Raw genomic sequence first — 20,363 nt, 5'->3', positions numbered from 1 at the left:
TGCTAGGACAAAGCTGGAGCTGGCCTCCAAAGCTGGACCAAGCATTTATGTGGTGGGTTGTAATTAGTGAGAGTGATGGATACAAATTCCAAACAGCTTTTTGGTTAAATTAGCTACCAGTCAATTACCATGAAAGTTCAGAAGAAATTAAATTTTTTGTTCATTTTGACATTCTATAGATATTATTTTAAAATAATGAATCTGGCAAAGGCCTTTAGATTTTCCTCATATTTTTTTAGGCTGAGTAGCTTTCAGCATTGCATTTCCCCTTAAGAAATGTCCAGCAGAAATGTTTGTTCAATAAAGAATGCCAAGTAACACAGTAACATTCTCGACCATGCAGAAAAAATGAAGAAAATGAGATCTAAAACATTTTCTGTACATGAACTCCGAAGGTCATATACATCATGATTAATGATTCATGTAACACACTAAGGCCTTCACCTTTTTGGATTACATCAGTACTAATTTGGTCCTTGGCTGAGATATAACCACACAATATTTCATTGTTTACTTTTAAATTACTTAAATAAACTTGAGTATTTTTGAGGATTATGGCAATGTTTCAATACTTAAAGGATAAAATGCTAACATAGAACAAAATGCTAACATCCTTGTGAAGGATTTATTTGATTTTCACGGAAATGTTTCAGACAGCAGTTGTACACTTCTCCTAAATCACCCCAAAAGACTGTTTGGAGTATCTGTAGCTATTTTTTGCATATCAAAATGTACAGAGCTTTTTGCCAAAATTCAACCATAATTCTGGCTAGAAAATTACTCTAGGAAAAAAGGAATTAATTTAGTAGTAAGTTCAGGTTTCAGCTGGCCATAACCACAGGTAAAAATGTGGTTTGATACACAAATCTATAACCGTGGGGAGAAGGGGGAATATCTGATGACACCCACAGACGTTTCAGAAGCAAAATAACATTGTTTCCCGGAGGAGTGGTTAGGCATTGGAACAGGCTCTCCAGGGAGGGGATGGAGTCACCATCCCAGGAAATGTCAGAAACCCCGAGCAGACTGTGGCACTCGGCTGTGCTTGGGAGGGTATGGTGCTACCACGGCGAGGGATGGACTCGGCGATCCCGAACGCCTTTCCCAGCCTCAGTGGCTCTGTGATTCCCTGTAACGGAGGGATAAGGCTCTGTTCCGCACGACATTTTTGGGCTGTAAAGCTGCACACCAACACATGCACGTCAGACATCGACTGAGACACAAGCGCTGTGGGGATTCCATGAGATACGAGCACTTTTAATACTCATTAAGAGCTAATTACCCCCCCAAACACGCCCTGGCGGCGCATCCATCTCCCACGGAAACGGCACCGCCTCCCATTCCGAGCCGCAGGGAGCGAGGGGGCCACGCGTGGAGAGGGCCGGGCGGCGGCGGGGCCGGGCGGGGCAGGGCGGCGGCCGTGTGAGGGTGCGCGCGCCCCGCGCGGGTTCCGCGGGCGCGCACCGGCACCGCCGCCTCGCGCCCCGCCCGCGCCCGCCCCGCGGCGGCGGCGGCCCCGCCTCGCGCCCGCGATCAGCTGCGCGCGCGTCACGTGGGCGCGTGTCGAAGGTCACGGCGCCCACAATGGAGCTGTCGCCGTACGCGCAGGGCGGGTGGCGGCTGCTGGGCGACCCCCGCCGCTTCCCCCGCCGCCCGTTCGCCGCCCTGCTCCGCGCCGCCTTCCGCAGCCTCCTGGATGACCCGCAGGCCGCGCTGGGTAAGGCGTGCCGCGGCGGCGGGTGCGGGCCGCGCCGCTCCGCGGGGCGCGCAGGGGGGCGCGGGGCTCCGTGCGTCCCCGCGGATGTCCGCGCGTGTCCGCGCTGCAGCGGGCGCTGCCCGCGCACACCCGCGGGGCGGCTCCTGCCCGCGGGCGGCTCCAGGGTGCCGCTGCGCGGGTGTCATCGCTAATGCTCGCCCGCTCCGTTAAAGCTCCGCGCTGTCCCAAGTAAGGGGGGCGGGCCGGGAAGGGTCCCCGCGCGTTCGTGTCCGCGGGCTGGGCCGGCCTGAGGGGGCCGTGTTCCCTCGCTGCCACCCTGCCGGGCTTTTCGCGCGGGGACGCGTCCCCCGGCAGCCCCGGCCCGAGGGTGCGCGGCCGTGCAATTCATTTTGCGGCGTTAATGACTCCGCCGCCGCCTCCGCGGACCGAGCGAGCCGCCGGTGCCGGGCCGGGGCGGTGGGCGGGCGGTCCCGGTGCCCCTCCCGACCGGTGTCCCCAGCCCCGCTTCTCGCCATTGAGAGGCTGCTGGCGATCGCGGACGGGGCTCGCAGAGGAAACTGAGGTTTTCCTTCTTTCCTTTTTTGGTTTTTTCCCCTTTTTTTTTTTTTTTTTTTTTTTTTTAACGGGAAGGAGCTTGGGGGCGGCGGGGCGCCCAGCGCCGCACAGCCCCGCCTGGCACGGCTCGCCCCAGCCGGTGCTTCAGCCCTCACCTTCCCCTCCGCCTCCTCACACCTTGCCTGCTTGCTCTGTCCTCTCGCTCTGAAACACCAAACGTGTTTCATTTTGACGCTTTTGTGGGAAAGATAGCGTTCAAAGGGCGAGCAGCAGCCTTTGGTACCGTCTGCTGGGGTTTGGCAAATAAGTGTGTCATCAGTAATTCATTTATTTTAGATGATCCAGACCTGAAAGATATTGACCCTACAGTATTAAAACATTGCCATGCTGCGGCTGCAATGTGTATTCTGGAGGCAGGGAAGCAGAAAGCTGACATATCTGCTATAAGGTACTCATACTTGGAAGCTACACCATTTTTCTAGCAGTTGTTACTTAGAAGTGTACTGCTGAGTTTATGTTAACAGAAAACTAATAAATTCTTTTTCCCTGTAGCACGTGCCTAGAAGACTGCAAACTGGATAAAGAGAGGATAGAACAATTTTGCACCGAATATCAGGTTTTTAAACCAACTTTAGCATATTACTTTTTCTTATTTCATAGGAATTTATTGAACCTAGTAATTTTTTTTTTCTCTTGCTTCAGAAAAACAAGGATGCATTGGAAATCCTATTGGGAAGGTAGGTGAATCACTCAGCAGAAACATGGTTTCACTTACAGTTAGTTTGAAACTGTCCTTGAAAACACTTCTGCGTACTTTAGGTGATTAAAGTAAGTAATATTGTGCCATTAAAAAATAAAGTGCATTTTTAACAAACTCTAGAAAACAGCTATTGAAAATTTTCTTCATTTGAAATTCTACTCTAAAATAACCTTTTAGAACCTCCCAAAAAGCATTACCAGGATCATGAAAAGTTCTTTATTGATGGACAGCTTGAGAAAATGACCTTTTCTTTTAGCATAGAGGACTTGTAACTGTTGTGTCTTCCAGCATAGGCAGATCTCCTCTCCATATAACTGACGTGTCTTGGCGCTTGGAATATCAGATCAAGGTAATTTTAACAGATCAAGGTGTTTCTTTAGTCTGTTTTAATGCTGAGACCTGGATTTTTATATGTTCTTTGTTTTTAATTTAGAACAATCAACTTCATAAAACTTATCAGCCTTCCTATTTGGTGACCTTAAATGTAGAGGTACTGTACTCCCAGCACCCTCAAAGGAAAAAATGCATTATTAATTTTTTTAATACAATAGACATTGCTGTTTCTTTCCTTTTTTTTCCCCTTCAGAACAGTGATTCAGGATCACACCCAGATGTTAGTTTTAGTTGTACAATGGAGCAATTACAGGTACTTGTTTCCTTCATCTTTCTGTGCTTAGCCCCAATTGTGGATGTCCATGCTTTTAACAATTTGCCCATCAAAATTAAATAATATACACTATTACTTTAAAAAAAAATCCAATACTGGGAGGGTAAGAGTTTTCCATAAAGGTTATCCAAGTGTATTTTTACTGTCTTTTCAAATAAAGTTGGAAAGTAACTGAATGCAGTTGCGTGGGGAGTGTTTTACATACGTGCATAAATATTTTGTCTGTTTTCATAACTGTAATCCATATGTATATGTGGGAGGAAACTCATCCTTTTCTGAAACTCTGATTTCCCGTGCTTTAGAGAAATGATTAAAGAAGCTGGTTCAGTGATTTAAATGTGTCATGATTAAAAATAGAGAAGGAACTGAAGGCTCTTCAGTGGTGTTAATGACATGTAAGAAATGTCCTGAAACAAACGTTGATCTTTGTTTAGCGATTTAAATGTGTAACTGAACAATGGAGGTATTGTAATGCTTGGAAGTGACCAAACTCTGGAGGATCGGGAATGGGGCTTGGTGGGAGAGGAAAAGCAAGATATTAAAACTTAAGGTTTACACCTTCTCTTTTTAAGTGTGTCTCAAAAGCTGTCCTTTTGTCAGTAATGAGTGTTTCTAGTTGGTTTGCTGGCATAGTGAAATCTGATGTGCTTTGGCTGGAGAATGGTCCTAGTACAAAATTGCACCCAAAATATTTTCAGTGTTTTAGAAATCCACGATGTACCTCAAAGCCAGAAGCAAATGTCAGCATTAGCCATTGTGGCAATACCAATAAAATCTACGTGAAATAATAATGATCTATTTTAGGAGAAAATACATTTAAAAGAGTTTTCCTTCAGTTCCCACTTTTCTGACTACATTGTAAAATACAGAGCGCTTGAATTATTTGCTTGCATTGTTCATCAGTTGCAACACTTCTTTGTACTACAAGATGCTGGTTTCACTTGAGTCTCTGTTTTAAAAAAATACCCTGTTCTTCTAGCTGACCTTTAAAAAATATGCTTATTCTAAGACTCTATTTCATCTCTTAGGACTTAGTGGGAAAGCTAAAAGATGCTGCAAAAAGTCTAGAACGAGCGACTCAGATGTGATTGAAGGAGGGTGTCAGCCTGCTGAAGCACTCTCCTTCCTAAGTGTCTCCTAAATGGCAAATGTCTTTCATCTCTTGATGCAAACTGGGGTTTTTTTAAGTCCTTGGATGTGAATTAAATGAATTTTTTTACGTCTGCACTGGGTATTCCTCGCTCATGTAATTTTTTTTTATTAACTCCTGTTAAATATTTGCTGAACTGTGGTGTCATCAAAGTATTCCTTCTGTCTTGTTTTGTATATTTTTACAACTGTCACTGCTTATTTTTCTCTGTGATCTAATAAAGGTTTATTCGCGCCTGTTGTGCAATTTCTATGGATGAATTAGCTGTACCTAAAAGTAAGATGCTAAACGTTAGATCAGCTCAGCGAGGCAAAAGCGCCTTCTTCCCGTGCCGCGGCTGCGGCGCGTTTGCTGAATCGCCCGCCGCGCTTTGTCACTTGCAGCCGATCTTACATCCCTCCTACGAGGAGAAGCCGGACCCCGGCGCGGGGGGCGAGAGAGGATTCGGTTTAATCTTGTGGAGCCGGGGCGCCTTGCGGAAAGCCGGCAGAGTCCGCGGGATGGAGCGGAGCCGGGTGGCGGCTCCGGCTCGACGGCGCGGCTGCTGCCGGCGTCTCCGGCTCGCCCTGGGCCGCGCTGCTCTCCGTTCGCTCCCGCCCGCAGCTGCGGAGGGGCTCCGCGGCGCGCTCCGCCCGCACCTGCCGCCGAGGGACAGCGGCCCCGCGCAGGATGCGCGACGGCGGCCGGTCCCTCACGGCGGAGCATTTTCCTCTCCGCTCCTCAGCGCCCGAGCGGCGGGCGGCGTCTTACCCTCGCCGGAGGCGAGCACCGCGCGGGTTTCCCCCGTTCCCTCCCTCCCGCTCGGGGCCGTCCGTCCCGCCCGCGGGATGTGGGGACCCCGCGGGACCCCGCGACACCCTCTCCCGCCGCCGCTCGGGGCGGAGAAGCGCCCGCGCGGCCCTCGAGGGGACGCGCTGCCTCGACGGCGGCGGCTCCGCGCGGCCCCGGGCGGGCGCGGCGGGGCGAGGGGCGCGCGGCTGCGCGCACGCGGTGGCGGAGGCGCGAGGCCGCGGTGCGGGTGCCCGCGGGGTCCCCGCGCGGCGGGACGGGGCGTGCGGGGGTGGGAGCGCGCAACAAGTGCGCGGAGGGAGGCGAGGGCTGCGCGGGCAGGGCGGCGCGCGGCGTGTGGAGCCGGGGAGCCGGCGGGCTGCGGGGCTGTGGGGCTGCGGCGCGGCCAGGATGGAGAGGGCAGCGCCGGCCAGGGCGGGGGGCGCGGCGGCTGAAGGGGAGCCGCGGCGCGGGCGGAGGGAGCGCGGAGAAGGAGGGCGGGAGGCGCTGCGGCGGGCGGGAGCCGCGGAGCGGGGCCGGGGGTCGGGGCGGGCGGTGAGGAAAAGGAGGAAAAGGAGGCATCGGCGGCGCGCGGGCGAGCGCGTGCAGGGCCGGGGGGAGGGGAGGGAGGGAGGAAAGGAGGAGGGAGGGAAGGGAGGGGGTGGCGGGCGGGGGAGGGGAGGGAGGGAGCGAGGGGGGAGGCGGAGGGGGAGGAGGCGGCCGGGTTGCGGGATTGGGTCACGGGGAGGCTGCCGGGCCCCGGCGGCAGCGCCGCTAATTCCCAGGCCGCCCTTAAGGAATGAGGCGCCCCACGTGACGCTGGCGGGGCGGGCGAACTCCGAGCCATTTTGGGGACGGTGTCAGTTTCCACTGTGTGCCTTCAGCGTTGCATTCTTCCCTCCTCCGCCCTCCTCCCGCCCGCCCGCCCGCCCGCCCTCCTTCCCTCCCCGGGTCCCCGCCACCAACTATGAAATAACAACAACAATAATACTCGTAATAATAACAATAATAATAAAAGAAGGAACGCGAGAGAGGCCGCGAGGCGGAGCGGGGGGCAGAGGGAGAGACAATGGGCTGGTGGAGAGAGGACCCATCCGGACCGGGGAGACTGTGCGCTCGCAGCGCCTGAGCCGCCCGGGCGGCCAACTCGGAGGGAGCGAGAGAGCGAGGGAGCGAGCGAGAAGGGCCCGCGAGCAGCCGAGGAGACCCGGGCGTTCTGTAACTAAAATGAGCGGAGCGCAGCGGCGGCGGCGGCAATAAGCTTATTGCAATTGACAGCGTCTGCAGTTCATTTCAAGATGGCCGCTTGGCTCACATTCATTTTCTGCTGAACGACTTTTAACTTTCATTGTCTTTTTTGGCCGCTCCGATCATCACCAACCGGCTCCGTTTTCCGGGTACGTATGAAGCGAGGTGTCGCCTTACCGAGGGCGGGGGGCGAAGGGGGCTCGGCGGCGGTTTTCGGCCGGTTTGGGGGCTGCAAAGGGGCGCCTAGGTGTCCCCCGAGCTCTCCGTATGGGAAAAGCGCTGACAGGCTGCTCTAGCCACACACACACATAGAGACACGCAGCAGCAGCAGCCTGTGCACTCGCTCGCGTTACGCACCCACATTTGCAAATTTTAGTTCCTTTCTTTCTCCAGACGCCCCCTAAAACCTTTCTGTGCACATGGCCCCCGAGGAGAATATTTATATTTCCCGACCCTGCTGCCAGCCCGGCCCGAGCGCCCTTTGTTTAAAGGCAGATTTTGATTAAACAGGGACGTTCGTGAAATCTGGAGCTGCCTGGGTCAAGTGATTTCAGTCCTCCCCGAAAGAAATGTGTCTGGGGGGAGTTAAAATGTCAGATAATGCACCCATTTTATAGAGACGGAGCCAGTGGGGGGTAGCGATCCTCATGGGGGGGTTGTTAGGCGCCGGGGCACCCAGCAGAAAATGTTATTAACTTAAGTTGGACAAGTACTTCTGTGAAATTGGATGGGTTGTAAGATGGCGGTTCCCAGTTGTTTCCAATGTCTCCTCTTACATTTCTGCTCTAAATGCTGAACTTTAGGGGTTTGTGCCTACTGGGAGAGGCAAGGGGTAGTCAACGCCGAGAAATAACTTTTTTGGGGGGCAAGGGTAGCACTTTTAATGCAGTCTTGGGGAGCTGGGGCGAGCGGTTTGCTGGAGCCTTTGGAGCAAAGGTGATGTGTCTGCGGGACGCGGAGGGGGGGTGGTGTGTGTGAATTTCTTTTCTCTGATTGGTATTTTTTTTTTTACCCTGAGCCCCAGGAAGGGTAAATTTACATGAAATCCTTTGTCAGATCTTAAAGATGTCACGAGTGGGCTCCTCGTGCTGCTTATGGGCAGCACTTGAAAGTTGCTGGTGTTATGTTTTTATAATTGAATGGCCTTGGCAATATATAAAGCGGGATGTTTCTGGGTGTCTGCTGTAAACATTTGCAAATAATCAGGTGAAAATAAGCAGGAAAAAAATCGCATTTCCATAAAAGTGAGGCAGTAATTTTTCAGCCTCTAAAAACTTTGATTCACTCCTCCACTCTCCAGGAAAGTGGAGGAAAACCTGGGCATGTGTGCCCATTTGCAAGCTTGTCGCTAAAAGAATTTTTTTGCGTAGTCTGTAGTGGTGAGAGCAGCTTCTGTTGTGGGACTGTCCCTAAGACCAGGGACGTTCAGTACAGTCCAGTGAAACTACTTTGAGTGACTCTGTGCAGCCCGTCCTGGGAACTGAGACTTGTGTTGCACTTTGCCAGAGACACGAAGTCTTGACCTACCTGATCGCTTAGATATTACAAAATTAACATTTTAGTGTATTTTTTAAAGTAGATAGATTGTGTCTTGCGCCTAGTCCCAGGGAGGCGATTTGAGAGCCTGGGGTCCTTTTGCACTCTGTTGCCAATATTCAGGGCTTTTCTCGCTGCAGCGAGTTGCGCAGAGATACTTGAGGTTCGTGTGCCTCCTCTGAATGGACTACTGTCCTCTCCTTTAAAACATATGTGGCCATTCTTAAGCGAAAGAGTAATAACAGGCTCGATAGTACAAGTGGCTCTGGCTGATAATGGGTGAAGATGTAGAATGAAGGCTGCTTTATTCCTGATGAGAGTTTTCCGAGAGGAGATGGGTACAAAGTACACAAACCTACCCGAGCGATGCTTCTGGTTTTTTATGTATGTATTTTCTGTTAGTGACCTGTCGAGCAAGGTTTGATAGCTTATTGCCTTTATGGATTTTTAATAATGTAGCTGATTCTTAGCAGGAGAATGCACTTCTGTTTTTCTTCATTTTGACATAACTTGTTTAAGGCCTCTGTATAATCGGCTGGCTGGCAGTGTTTACTTGTAGCAGGTATTATCCACATATATTTTACGTTTAGTTGTTTCATGTGTCAATGTGTAAATATATATTGTCCTGGCTAAGAGGCTGTTTGTATTTCTGTGAAGTGTTGGCATTCACCGTGCGATCAGCAGGAGCAGAAAAAACATCTGAAAGGGTTTCCCTCGTACCAAGATATTAAACTCAGGCTGATGTAGTAAAATGTGCTGCGTTCATGTTACCTCCCCGCAGGCACAGACACGCGTGTGCCTGTGCGGGTGGCTTTTGGGGAGAAATTAAGTGCCTAGTTCAGCACGCTGGGGGAAATCACTGATTTTCAAGATAGCTCATAGCACGTTGAAAATGTGCTAACTTTGGGCAATAAATAATCCGCATTTAGGGGTTGCTTCGACAAAACAGGTTTCACGGTTGAATTTAATCCCCCTCCATTTAGGAAGGGGCTTCGCCTGCGTGAAATAAACGCGTTAATGTCTTGAAAGGTTTGTCCCAGTCTGTCAGGGCTGGGAAGGAATTCTCGGTCAGCCGACTTGTGTGACCTCGGTCACTGCTGGGGTTTTTTTTTGGTTTAGATATTTATGAATTCTAAGGTAGTGCCTTGAACAAATAAAACACAGAACCGTGAAAGCTGTCCATGTGTAAGTACCTAAAGGGACTCCAGAGCCGCCGGCTTCAGGGCGCTGGGCTCTTCAGAGAGGCGTGCAGAAACTCCGTCTCTGCCTTTTCTGGGAAAAGCAAAACCCCGGTATCAGTTTAAAAGGAAGAAGCGGAGGGTCAGGGACCCTGGAAGCGACATTTAAACCGCAGTACAATGCAGCGGGGGTCTTGCTTTCCCGCACGGTGCTGGGAACAGCTTTGGGGACCTGGTCGGGCTTGGTGCTTCTGGAACTTTGCTTTTCTTTGTGTTGGCCGGCTATGGTTTGATGTTGGGGAGTTTTATCTGCTGTTCACTCAAGGGTTCTCCTGCAGCAACAAGAGAAGTTTCCTGGTCGGGGTCGCTCGTTGGCGCTGTGCACACTTCTGACGAATATTGTACCCCTGTCCTGGTCAGTTTGGCTGACGTTCAAAGCTTTTTAGAAACATTACTGTGTTGCCACTTTTTTCCTCTCTTTTTTTTTTTTTTTTTTTTTTTTTTTTTTTCCCCTTCTTTCCGCTGCCTAACATTGAAGTTTGCGAGTGGCTGCTCGCATATTGAGCATTCGGTGCTGCGGTGAGGTGGCTCGCAAGCTCTGCCTCGGGAGGAGAGGGGACCAGGGGCAGGATTTGGTGTGCTGGGAGCACTGACCTGGGGAAATTAATAGCTTGGAGTGGAGCAACGTTGTTACATTACATTTTTCAGGATCTGGTTGACAGAAAATAATTTACTCTACAATTGACGTGGCTGACAAGGATTTTTCCCTGTGTGTGCTTTTCCCTTTATCTGTTATTCCCTCTCATTTTAAACAGTGTGTATGCATCTAGCGTTGGTGCCAGTGCATGCAATGGGGTTTTATGGGTTTCAGACTATGAAAATGACATTTGTTTTTCACTCTTGTCACTGCATTGTGTTGACAAGGTGTTGATTTAGCTTTAGGAATGATCTGGTCACATGGTCCTTCGCATGTTGTCACTAATGTACCGTTTAAAGTCGGTTTGGGCTTTTTCCCCCTTCTCGGTGAGCTTTATTGCTGAAAAGGGGGGTTACTTAAGTATCCGGAGACTCGTTTTCTCCCGTCCGAGCACCTTACTCTGGTGATGCAAATCTCTTTTACACCTTTTGCAAAACTTTGCACCGCGCTTGCCTCGTCCGCGGGATGATTTTCAAACAAGCGTCAAAAGGTGGGAGAAGGAAAGAAAGAGAAAGAGAGCTGGGGATGAGAGAGAGGTAGGAAGGAGAAAAGCGAGGAGAGCAGAGAAGGAGGGAGCGGGGATGCCGGCGCGGTGGAGCGGGAGCTGGGGCTCGGCACCCCTCTGGCGGGGCAGGGGCTCGGTCCGGGAGCGCGGCGCGGTTCTGCTCGCCGGAGGGAGGGAGCGGAGGGGGAGAGGAGCTATCTCAGAGCAGCTCCTCGCACCGAGTCGACGTGGAGAGAGGCCCCTGAGAGGATCCGAAATGGCCGAGGCTCGGGAGGAGCCTCTGGCACTCGCCGCCGCCAGGCTGAGACCCCGAAGCCCGGGGCCGCCCCCGCCGGCCGGGCCGCCCCGCACCGCGCCCGGGCACCCTCGGGCTGTGCCACCCGACCCCGCCCGGGCCGCTCCCGCCCTCCCCCTCCCCTCTCTTCGCGGCCGGGCTCCCAGACCCCCGCGGGCTCCTCGGCCCCTCCACCCCCAGCGCCAGCCCCCGGGCCCCGCGTCCCACCCCCTGGCCCGGCCCGGCCCGGCCCGGCCCGCCCCCCCGGCCGCCCCCCGCCCGGCTCTCGTGTGTTCCCAGCGGTGGCAGGATGCCAAGTGTAAGTGTAAGTTGCTATAGCAACCCCCTCGGAGAGCGGAGCAGATCCGGATCGGCACCGAGCCGCAGCGGCAGCCGCCCGGACCCCCCCGGCGGGCCGGCCCCGCCGCCCCGGTGCCCGGCCCCGCTCCGAGGTGCGTGTGTCCCCCCCCCCCGCCGTCCCTCCCCCCGCCGCCCCTCCCCGCGCTCCGGAAATGCCAGGGCAGCCGCACCGGGAGGCGCTGGTTCCCCTTTGTGCTGCTCGCCGGCAGCCCGGTGCCCGCCGTGTCGCCCCCGGAGCTCCCCGCCGCATCGCCGCCGAGCCGCCCGCGCAGCCCGAGCCGGCCGGTGCCGCCGCGCCGCGGGAATCGCCCGTGCCCGCCGGGGAACGGCGCGGTGGGTGCCGCGGAACGACCGCCCCTCCGCGGGGCTGCGCCCAGGCCGGCCCGGGGCGGTGCGGTGCGGGGACGCCCCGCCGGCCTCGGGACCGGCCCTCGCCCGCCGCCCGGCCCCGCGCCGCCGCCGCCGCCTTCGTCTTCCGCGCTCGGTCTTCCTCTGCGCCGGGGGATGCGATGCGATGCACGGGGGAAGGGGATGCGCCGGACCGCGGCACCTGGGACGCCGCCGCGCTTGGCCCCGCTGACCGGTCCTCTGTGTGTGTGTGTGTCTTTCAGAGCCGCTCCTCGCCACGCCAAAATGCACCGAACAACCAGAATCAAAATAACCGAGCTAAACCCCCATCTCATGTGCGTGCTCTGCGGCGGGTACTTCATTGATGCAACAACCATCATAGAGTGCCTCCACTCCTGTAAGTACGACCGGGCGCTCCGCGTTTTTCACCCGCCGCTTCCCTCCTTTCCCGACATCCCGGGAACACACACGAAAAAAAAAAAAATCCTCCCAAGCCCAAACCCCCGAGGGGCTCGGGACCGACGCCCTCCTCCTCCCCGACGAGAGGGGAAGTAGGTGTTCCAGCCGCGGTGCAGATTTTCTGAGGACGGCCCTACGGTCTTTGTTAAAGTAATAATATATGTGCCATAAGCGTCTCCTTTTCATGGTAATTGCAGCTTATTTGGGTAGTTGTTTAGCTTAAGCAGCGTGTTGCTGACAATGGACGATTTGCTCTAGCTTGCATAGTTTAGAAAATCGCACCTTTTTCTATGCATATCTGAGCGGCACCTAGGAGCATCACTAAAAGCCTGTGGTGTTTGACTTACAGTTTGTAAGACCTGTATCGTGCGTTACTTGGAGACCAGCAAGTATTGTCCTATCTGTGATGTCCAAGTTCACAAAACTCGACCGCTTTTGAATATAAGGTAGGAGAAAGTTGGGAAGTGCGCATTGCATCTCTGTATCTCTGTTTTTGCTTTATGTGAGGAGACCAGCAGTAGTCGGTGTCAATGTTATCTCTTCGTCTGCAATTTAAATCTGAAAGGGCTTGTCAATTTACAAGCTACCTCGTGTGTATGTGGTCTCTTTGGAGTTTCTTCACTGATTGAAACTGAAGATGCCTCTAGATGTTTTTGTTGGCCTATTTTAGCATAGACCGGTCATTGATGCCTCTTCCCTCTCCCGCATTCTGCTGTACCATCCGATAGTTCTTGCCCCTGCTTTCTGTATCTCCAAGACATGCATCACTGCAACCACAGCTCCTAGTCATGAAAACTCCTGCTGCAACTTTCCAAATTAAGAGGCAAAAGCCTTTAAAATATCATTTGCCTTTCAGAAACGTTTTTGTTGTCAGCACTGCATTTTGCTGTCTGCGCTTTCTAGGAAGGACAAGAAGAATTAAGGCCTTCCTTCAGTCTGAGAGACTTCTTTTTCAGTTGTGGTAATATGGATGAGTTTTGGTTCAGAGTGGTATTTAGAGCAGGGTTAGTTTGATTACAAGGTCCTGTAAGTTAACTTTTTATGACTGGCCTCCCACTTTGTAGGAGATGCCTCATTGTTGTGAAAATTTATAAGTGAGGAGCTGCCATTTGGATTAAAATATTGTTTCATCTGCTTAATTTTATGTTGTGGGGTTGTTCTTCTTTCAGGTCAGATAAAACTCTCCAGGATATTGTATACAAGCTAGTACCAGGCCTTTTCAAAAGTAAGTAGTTAAATCAGGTATTTTATTAAGAGCAGAAAAACCAAACCAGAGCCGCTATCCTTTATCAATACCGTGAGTTACAGAGTAACTACTAAAAGAAAAATATATGCTTTTCCATCTAGATGAAATGAAAAGAAGAAGGGATTTTTATGCTGCTCATCCGTCGGCTGATGGTAAAAGCTTCTCGTTCGCAACTTTATTATGTGTGGCATTGAGCTGGATGTTTTACTGTTTCCTTTTTAACTTAGAAGTGATGTATTACCCTCACAGTATTTTAAGAAGTAAAGTCAGCATAATAAAAGTTTATTGTTTTAACAGTCAGGTAGCTTTCATTCATTATCTTACTGTGAAGATTTTTTTTTTTTTTTTTTTTTTTGTTACTGAGAATTGCAATTCTTCCTGATTTGAATTTCAAAATGTAAATTATTGTGGAAATTTCTGTGCAGCTGCCAATGGCTCTAATGAAGACAGAGGAGAAGTAGCTGATGAAGACAAAAGAATTATAACAGACGATGAGATAATAAGCTTATCCATTGAATTCTTTGACCAGAATAGGCAAGTTCCAGAATGGCAAAATTTTATAATTTTATGTTTACCTATTTGATAGCATCTGTATTTATTATTTGTAGTAATTCTGTAATTTCTTCTCACAGACTGGAACGAAAAGGAAATAAGGAGAAAGAAAAGTCAAAGGAAGAGGTAAATATCTTTCCTTTACTCCAGGGGAAACATATCACACACACACACAACTTTGGGGCAGGTCTGTAGCTGGGAAAAATATGTAGGTATGTGTGTCTAGAATAAAGGAAGCACACCTCCTATCATGGCACTAGGTACAGAAGAGGTAAAACATTTTCATACAGCTGTATATGCAGGCAACTTTTAAAAATTCAAAATACCCACAGTATTATTTTTAATGCAAAATCTAATTTTTCGTCAAAGTTTGGGAAAAAATATTCAGTAATTTATGAAAAAATAATATGTATTGCATATGTACCCTAAAAAGATAATTCATATGTAAATATTTGTATTATATTTAATTAGTTACAATTTTAAATTACTTTCTCTAGAGCTGTAATTTGCTGCTTCTTTTTGATGTGCCCTCCAAGACAGCAGGCATTGTTATATTACAGTTGATAATTTAGTAAGGTGCACTTTTTTCAACATGAAATGCTGGAATACAAGGTTGGTGGGAGTACTCATGCTTTCTCAGTAGACTGACTTTCTTTACTGTGCCACTAGGTGAATGACAAAAGATACTTGCGCTGCCCAGCAGCAATGACAGTGATGCATCTAAGAAAGTTCCTGCGGAGTAAGATGGATATACCTAACACTTTCCAGGTACCCATGGGGAAAGAGTGGTTGGTTTGTTTGTTTGGGGTTTTCAGGGGTTGTTTTTGGTAGGACTCATTTTTCTCATTACAGCCAGTCCCAGCAAGTGGAAACAGCCAAGTATTTCTGGTGTGTGCTATACATTATTTGGTTTATTTTTAAAATATCTGTCTGTAGAGTTTGGTGGCATTGTAATTTTTTTCAGTGCTGTAAATACCAAAGTATTAAGAAATTGTTCCTTGATGTATTTGTGATATCTGTGACAGTGGGGCTACTTTTACCTCAGAGCAGTCGTGTGCTAGGGGTAAATGCCTGGATGCTCCTTAATGCAAGGGTTCCTATCTTGCACAGATCGATGTGATGTATGAAGAGGAGCCTCTGAAGGACTACTACACCCTAATGGATATTGCCTACATCTATACCTGGAGGCGGGTGAGTATTGCCAGTGTGCCTCCCGGGAGGGTGCAGGCCATGGCCTGGCCAGGGCACTTACCAGGGTCTCCCCTTTGCTTTGCAGAATGGGCCTCTGCCCTTGAAATACCGGGTGCGACCCACTTGCAAGAGGATGAAGATCAGTCACCAGAGGGAAGGCTTGAATAATAGTGGGGAGCTGGAAAGTGACTCTGGGAGCGACAAGGCAAGCAGCCCAGCAGGAGGCATCCCCTCCACCTCCTCCTGTTTGCCCAGCCCCAGCACACCAGTCCAGTCTCCTCACCCCCAGTTCCCCCACATCTCCAGCACCATGAATGGCACCAGCAGCAGCCCCAGCAGTAACCACCAGTCCTCCTTTACCAACAGAGCTCGGAAAACATCAATAAATGGCTCCTCAGCCACTTCATCTGGTTGATGTGCCAACCAGGCTACCACCCTCGCCCCTCCTTTATATAGGTCTCTCCATGCCATTACAGCTTTATAGATGCTAATCCATGTGACTATCATCCAAATTGCTTTCTTTTGTAGTAACACTGAACTTGGCTATAAAAGGCGGACTAGGTGACATTCAGGATGGACGTTATTGGAAACGCAAGATTGAAATGTAAATTTTTCAGAGGACTGGGAAACAAACGAAAGTTACACCTTCACCTGTTCTGAATGATGTGGAGTTGTTTCTGTCTCCATCATCTGGAGCCAGGAGTCTCCAGAAGTCAATACAAATCCTGGGAAGTAGTTTGTTAATCCAGACTAACTCCTCCATTGCGTTCTCTTCGATTGTTATTGTTCTTATACTGTTTTGTGAACCTGTAGAAAGCAAGTGCTTTTTCATCTTGAAATCCAACAAAATTGAAAGAATATGCATAGAAAAATGCATATATGTAGCCATGTCACTGTGAATAACAATTTTTGCGTATTAGCCATTTTGATTCTTATGTTGCATCTTTTACTTCTCTGTTGCTGCGCAGAACCGATCAAAAGAAAACTTCAGTTTTACAATCTGTATGCCTAAAAGCGGGTATTACCGTTTTATTTACTGACTTGTTTAAATGATTCGCTTTTGTAAGAATCAGATGGCATTATGCTTATTGTACAATGCCATATTGGTATATGACATAACAGGAAACAGTATTGTATGATATATTTATAAATACTATAAAGAAAATATTGTGTTTCATGCACTCATGATATGGTTGTTAAATTTCTAAACAGGTTCGACCCTTGCAGATGCCGCCTGTTTGAGCTTTGCTCATACTGCAAGAAACACGTTGTGTGTGAGAGCTACAGTATTGGGGAAGCACATTCAAGTCTCTGATAACCTGGAGGCAATTGGCAATCTTTAAAGAATTTTACTTGCTTTGTCTTTTTTTTTTTTTTTTCTTCCAAGTGGAATATTTTTACTTTACCAAATGTTGAAGTGATACAGTGAAAAAAAGAAATCAAGAGACATGGAAGTTTTAGACCTGTTTGATTACCTTTTTATTATTTGGTGTGGTGGGACTGTGTTTCTAAAAGCACATGGAATCATTATAGAAGCCATAAACTGTTTGATATAAATTTTAAGGAACCAGCAAGTGGCTGGATGATGAAGGCATTTTATCTAAATTTGTTTTAATATATATGTATATGGTACAGTACTAACTTCATTAAAATTTAACTGGTACTTTAATATTTCCAATAAATTGTGGAGAATGCCTTCTCTTTAATGGCCTGCAAGTAGGTGCATTTTATTAGAGGCTTCTATGGGTGGGGTTTTTTCAATAGGAGGAACTTTTCCACCATAAAGTATGAACAGCCCAGAACACTTTTCAGTTTGTGCTTTGCTTTGGTCGAACTTTGTGTGTGTTCATCACCCATCAGTTATACATTTGTGAGGGTGTTTATTCTATATGGATATTGTTTCATGTTTGTACGGAAAAATTGTAGTTAAACATTTCATTGTCTCCAGTCTGCAAAAGAAGCACAATTCTTATTGCTTTGTCTTGCTTATAGTCATTAAATCATTACTTTTGCATATAAATTGCTGTTACTTGTCCTGCTTGTTTTTATAGACCAGGTGATTGCAAATCCTCCACAAGGTTATTGCTTATTGATGTATATGTCTTGTTAAACAAGAGTTGATATTTTTTCCTGTAGTAAACATGTACAGTTCAATTTCAACAGTAAAAACTTCAGTTTTATATACACGAATAACTTTCATTTATAGCTGATCAAAGAAATAAACAAATAAAAGGGATAATTCATTGAAAAGCAGCAAATTACCTCTGTTGATAATGTGGTGTTAAAGGACAAACATATTGTTCTTGTGGAAGTAATTCTGGGTGTACCAAAGATTTTAGTGAACAGTACAGTATGGCACACTTAAATAACAAAGGGAGGGAAAAAAAACCTAGAAATTGTAGTGATTTGTTTTGGTTGCCTGTCTTGAAAACATTTGCTGTTCTTTATTTGACCCCGATTTATTATTGAAAATAAGCAAATGGTTCATCCTCACATTCCAGTCAGCCACAGGTTTTACCTCCTTTCTGTTCAAACTTAGCCCCTGTTAAGCTGCACTGCCCGGGAAGGGAAGAACTTGATTTTTCTGATGGCAAGTGCAATGTTCTGCCTGTGCTACCCTGGATTACTTTTAAAGCCTCAGTGGAACTAAATACGTTTTAATAGAAAGATACCTTTCAATGTGACCGAATGTCTATCTTGGCACGATTCCCTCAGCTACATGGGCGAATCACACTGTACTGGTTGAATTATTTCGCCCAAAAACCAGCTCTGAACCTGCAGCAGAGGCTTGCACGTTAGCACACTGATCAAAATGTGCTTAATTTTACTCGAAATAGCAGTTAATCACTACTTCTAGCATCAATACGGAGCTAATCTCGGTCTTTGTGGAGTGCCCTTGAAGCACTCGGCAGTGAAACAGGAGTTGGATATTTCCCTTCGAGGTTTACTAACCTCTTATAGTATTTTCGACCTCTCCCAATTTGACATCTCCTGTCTGAACAAGAACAAACGCTCTAGTAGCTCTCTTGCCGAGCTGCAAAAGCCGCCGAGGATGTTTGTGCTGCCATGTGAAAGTTTTGTTTTGCTGCTGGCCCTGCGCAGATGGCACTGCGATGCTTATATACTGCTAAGCACAACTGGGAGGACGATCAAAGATAGCATCTTGGTGTTCTACTCGTGAAGCTGCTATGTCAGCTTTCCCGGTTTCACAATATTTTCCTTTGCATATACATAGTGACAGGTTTTCCTTTCACATGTACCTAAATTCTCCCTGAAATGAAGGAAATCTCCGCTCGGTACATGTAAGAGGAATCTTTTCATTACCCGACGTTGCGTTTGTATAGATGTTGGGATAAAGGCGAAGTCTACTGCGTTTTCCTGAGCTTGTTCAACTAGCAATCTGGTCAAGGATAGAGGCAGGATTGGTCTGTGCCGGCTGGAAAAGGATGTTTTTCTGCCTTTATCCGACCAAATTTTCCGCCCTGGTTCAGCTGCCTGCAGTTCCAAGCGGCGCTTTTGTGTCCGGCACGAATGGGGATCCAGCCCCGGGGAAGGCAACAGAGAGGAAGCATGAAAAGCTCCATACGCTTCTGGAGAAGACGGGCAGAAACAGGGAGACGGAAAGCAGAATTGTTCCGGGAGAGAAAGAGGAGCATGACGAGCTTGCTGAGCCGTGATGGTTGTCCCCCAGCACTGACCATTTCTCCCAACAACCTGCGCCCATGCCTTCTAGAAAGCCGACGCTGGCAGGCGGGTACCGCCGGCAGATTTCCGACACCGGCGGCGTCCCGTGGGCAGGAGAGGGAAGCGGCGGGCGGCGGCGCCGGTGACCCGGGCAGCACCGGGGGAGCTCCAGGAAACACCGTGAGAAAGCGATGCTCCCCCATTTTCGAATGGTGAGGGGGCAAAGAAACCCGACGGCGGAGGCAGCGGCAGCGGCGAGCGCCCTTCCCGACCCGGCGATACCTTTGGTCCTCTGGCCGCGGCCGCCGGGCCACCGCCGTCCCCTCCGCCGCCGCACCGCTGCCCAGGAGTCGCTGGGGATTTTCAAAGCGCGCCCAAAGCAAGTCTGCCATAGCCGGTACTGGGGCGAACTCTCCTTCCTTCCTTCCGCCACCGCCAGCCCTGCGCCTCTTTTCCTTCGCCGCGGCCCCGAACCGCCGGTTCCTCAGCCCCGGCGGCAGACTGCTCCTGCCTTCCAAACATCACTTTTGGACTGTTCATCTCTCACCACGCAGGAACTCCTGCAGTTCCGATCTTTGCCACCAAACTGGCTGACGAGGATCGGGTTGTCTCGTCGTGCTGGGCTCCGATTTCTGGCCCCGGAACGGGCGGGCGGCCGCGGCCCCGCCGCAGGCACCGCAGCGGGAGGAGGCGGCGGCGGCCCCGCCGAGCACCTCGCGCCCTCCCGACTTTAAAAACGGTGAAATTCTGAGACAGTGTTTACTCAGATAAGTGTTTCCTGTTTCCGCTGTTAATTTTTAACGTTCCTGCTCCTACTCTGGGTACTTGAAACGGATTTCCTTTATTTTACTATAAACAGTTTATTTTTCATCTTTTGTGCCCTTCTCTTACCCGGAGGACGCCTGGAGAAGAACCTGTCCTCACCTCCCAAGGGCTGCGGATCTCCGCTTTCTGCAGCTCAACGTCGTTGCCCAGTTCCCGGAGCTCCGACCCACAGTTGATTTGTGTTTTATTAACTCGAGGATGGCAAGGATTCTGGCAGCGAGGATTTTTTCCAACTCTGGCTCGTTCACTCGCTTTCCCCGCGACCGACAGAGGAGTCCCGCCAGGAGAACTGAAACACTTGTAAAGCCCGGTGTGGACCAGGCAATTCTCGGTCTCGCCGTCTTTGGGGATGGGATATTTATTTAACAGTGATGATGTGTGTTAAAAAAAAAAAAAAAATAATGTCAGCAACGGGTAGAGCACGAAGGACACGTAACACCAACGGCAAAGGAGGTTTTCCTGCCGGGGCTGGGCACGGAGAGGGACTTTCATCCCCGCTCGCAGCCGCGAAGCCGCGGCCGCGACGGGCAAGACAGCGGCACTCACGGAGAGGCCGCGAGTGGCGGTGCCGGGGCGGGCGCTGCCCCAGGCTGCGAGGAGCCCGCGGGCCTCCCCGCCGCCGGGCGGGCGGCCGCTGCCCGCC

The 20,363-nt window shown here is 49.8% G+C and overlaps 1 protein-coding gene across 1 annotated transcript; it reads left to right on the top strand.

Moving 5' to 3' along the window:
- Positions 1-1,566: 1,566 nt before the first annotated feature.
- On the top strand, positions 1,567-17,469 carry LOC131093984 (uncharacterized). The gene is made up of 20 exons (XM_058041451.1): positions 1,567-1,717; positions 2,609-2,720; positions 2,825-2,888; positions 2,975-3,009; positions 3,321-3,381; positions 3,466-3,522; positions 3,619-3,678; positions 4,728-4,783; positions 5,073-5,296; positions 5,340-6,172; positions 6,896-7,014; positions 12,027-12,160; positions 12,572-12,668; positions 13,392-13,447; positions 13,570-13,620; positions 13,894-14,002; positions 14,101-14,146; positions 14,690-14,788; positions 15,131-15,211; positions 15,297-17,469. The coding sequence occupies exons 1-20, from the start codon at positions 1,585-1,587 to the stop codon at positions 15,624-15,626; spliced, it is 2,757 nt and encodes a 918-aa protein (XP_057897434.1). The 5' UTR covers positions 1,567-1,584; the 3' UTR covers positions 15,627-17,469.
- The last annotated feature ends 2,894 nt before the right edge of the window (positions 17,470-20,363 follow it).

Source organism: Melospiza georgiana, chromosome 1 (genome assembly GCF_028018845.1).
Source record: "Melospiza georgiana isolate bMelGeo1 chromosome 1, bMelGeo1.pri, whole genome shotgun sequence".
Lineage (NCBI taxonomy): Eukaryota > Metazoa > Chordata > Aves > Passeriformes > Passerellidae > Melospiza > Melospiza georgiana.
The sequence above is the reverse complement of the archived record's forward strand: the minus strand, read 5'-3'. Positions and strand labels throughout refer to the sequence as shown.

Coding starts and splice junctions, on each gene's coding strand:
- LOC131093984 (XM_058041451.1), top strand. CDS start 1,585: ATGGAGCTGTCGCCGTACGCGCAGGGCGGGTGGCGGCTGCTGGGCGAC. Junction 12,161..12,571: donor CATAGAGTGCCTCCACTCCT/GTAAGTACGACC, acceptor TTTGACTTACAG/TTTGTAAGACCTGTATCGTG. Junction 13,621..13,893: donor TGCTCATCCGTCGGCTGATG/GTAAAAGCTTCT, acceptor ATTTCTGTGCAG/CTGCCAATGGCTCTAATGAA.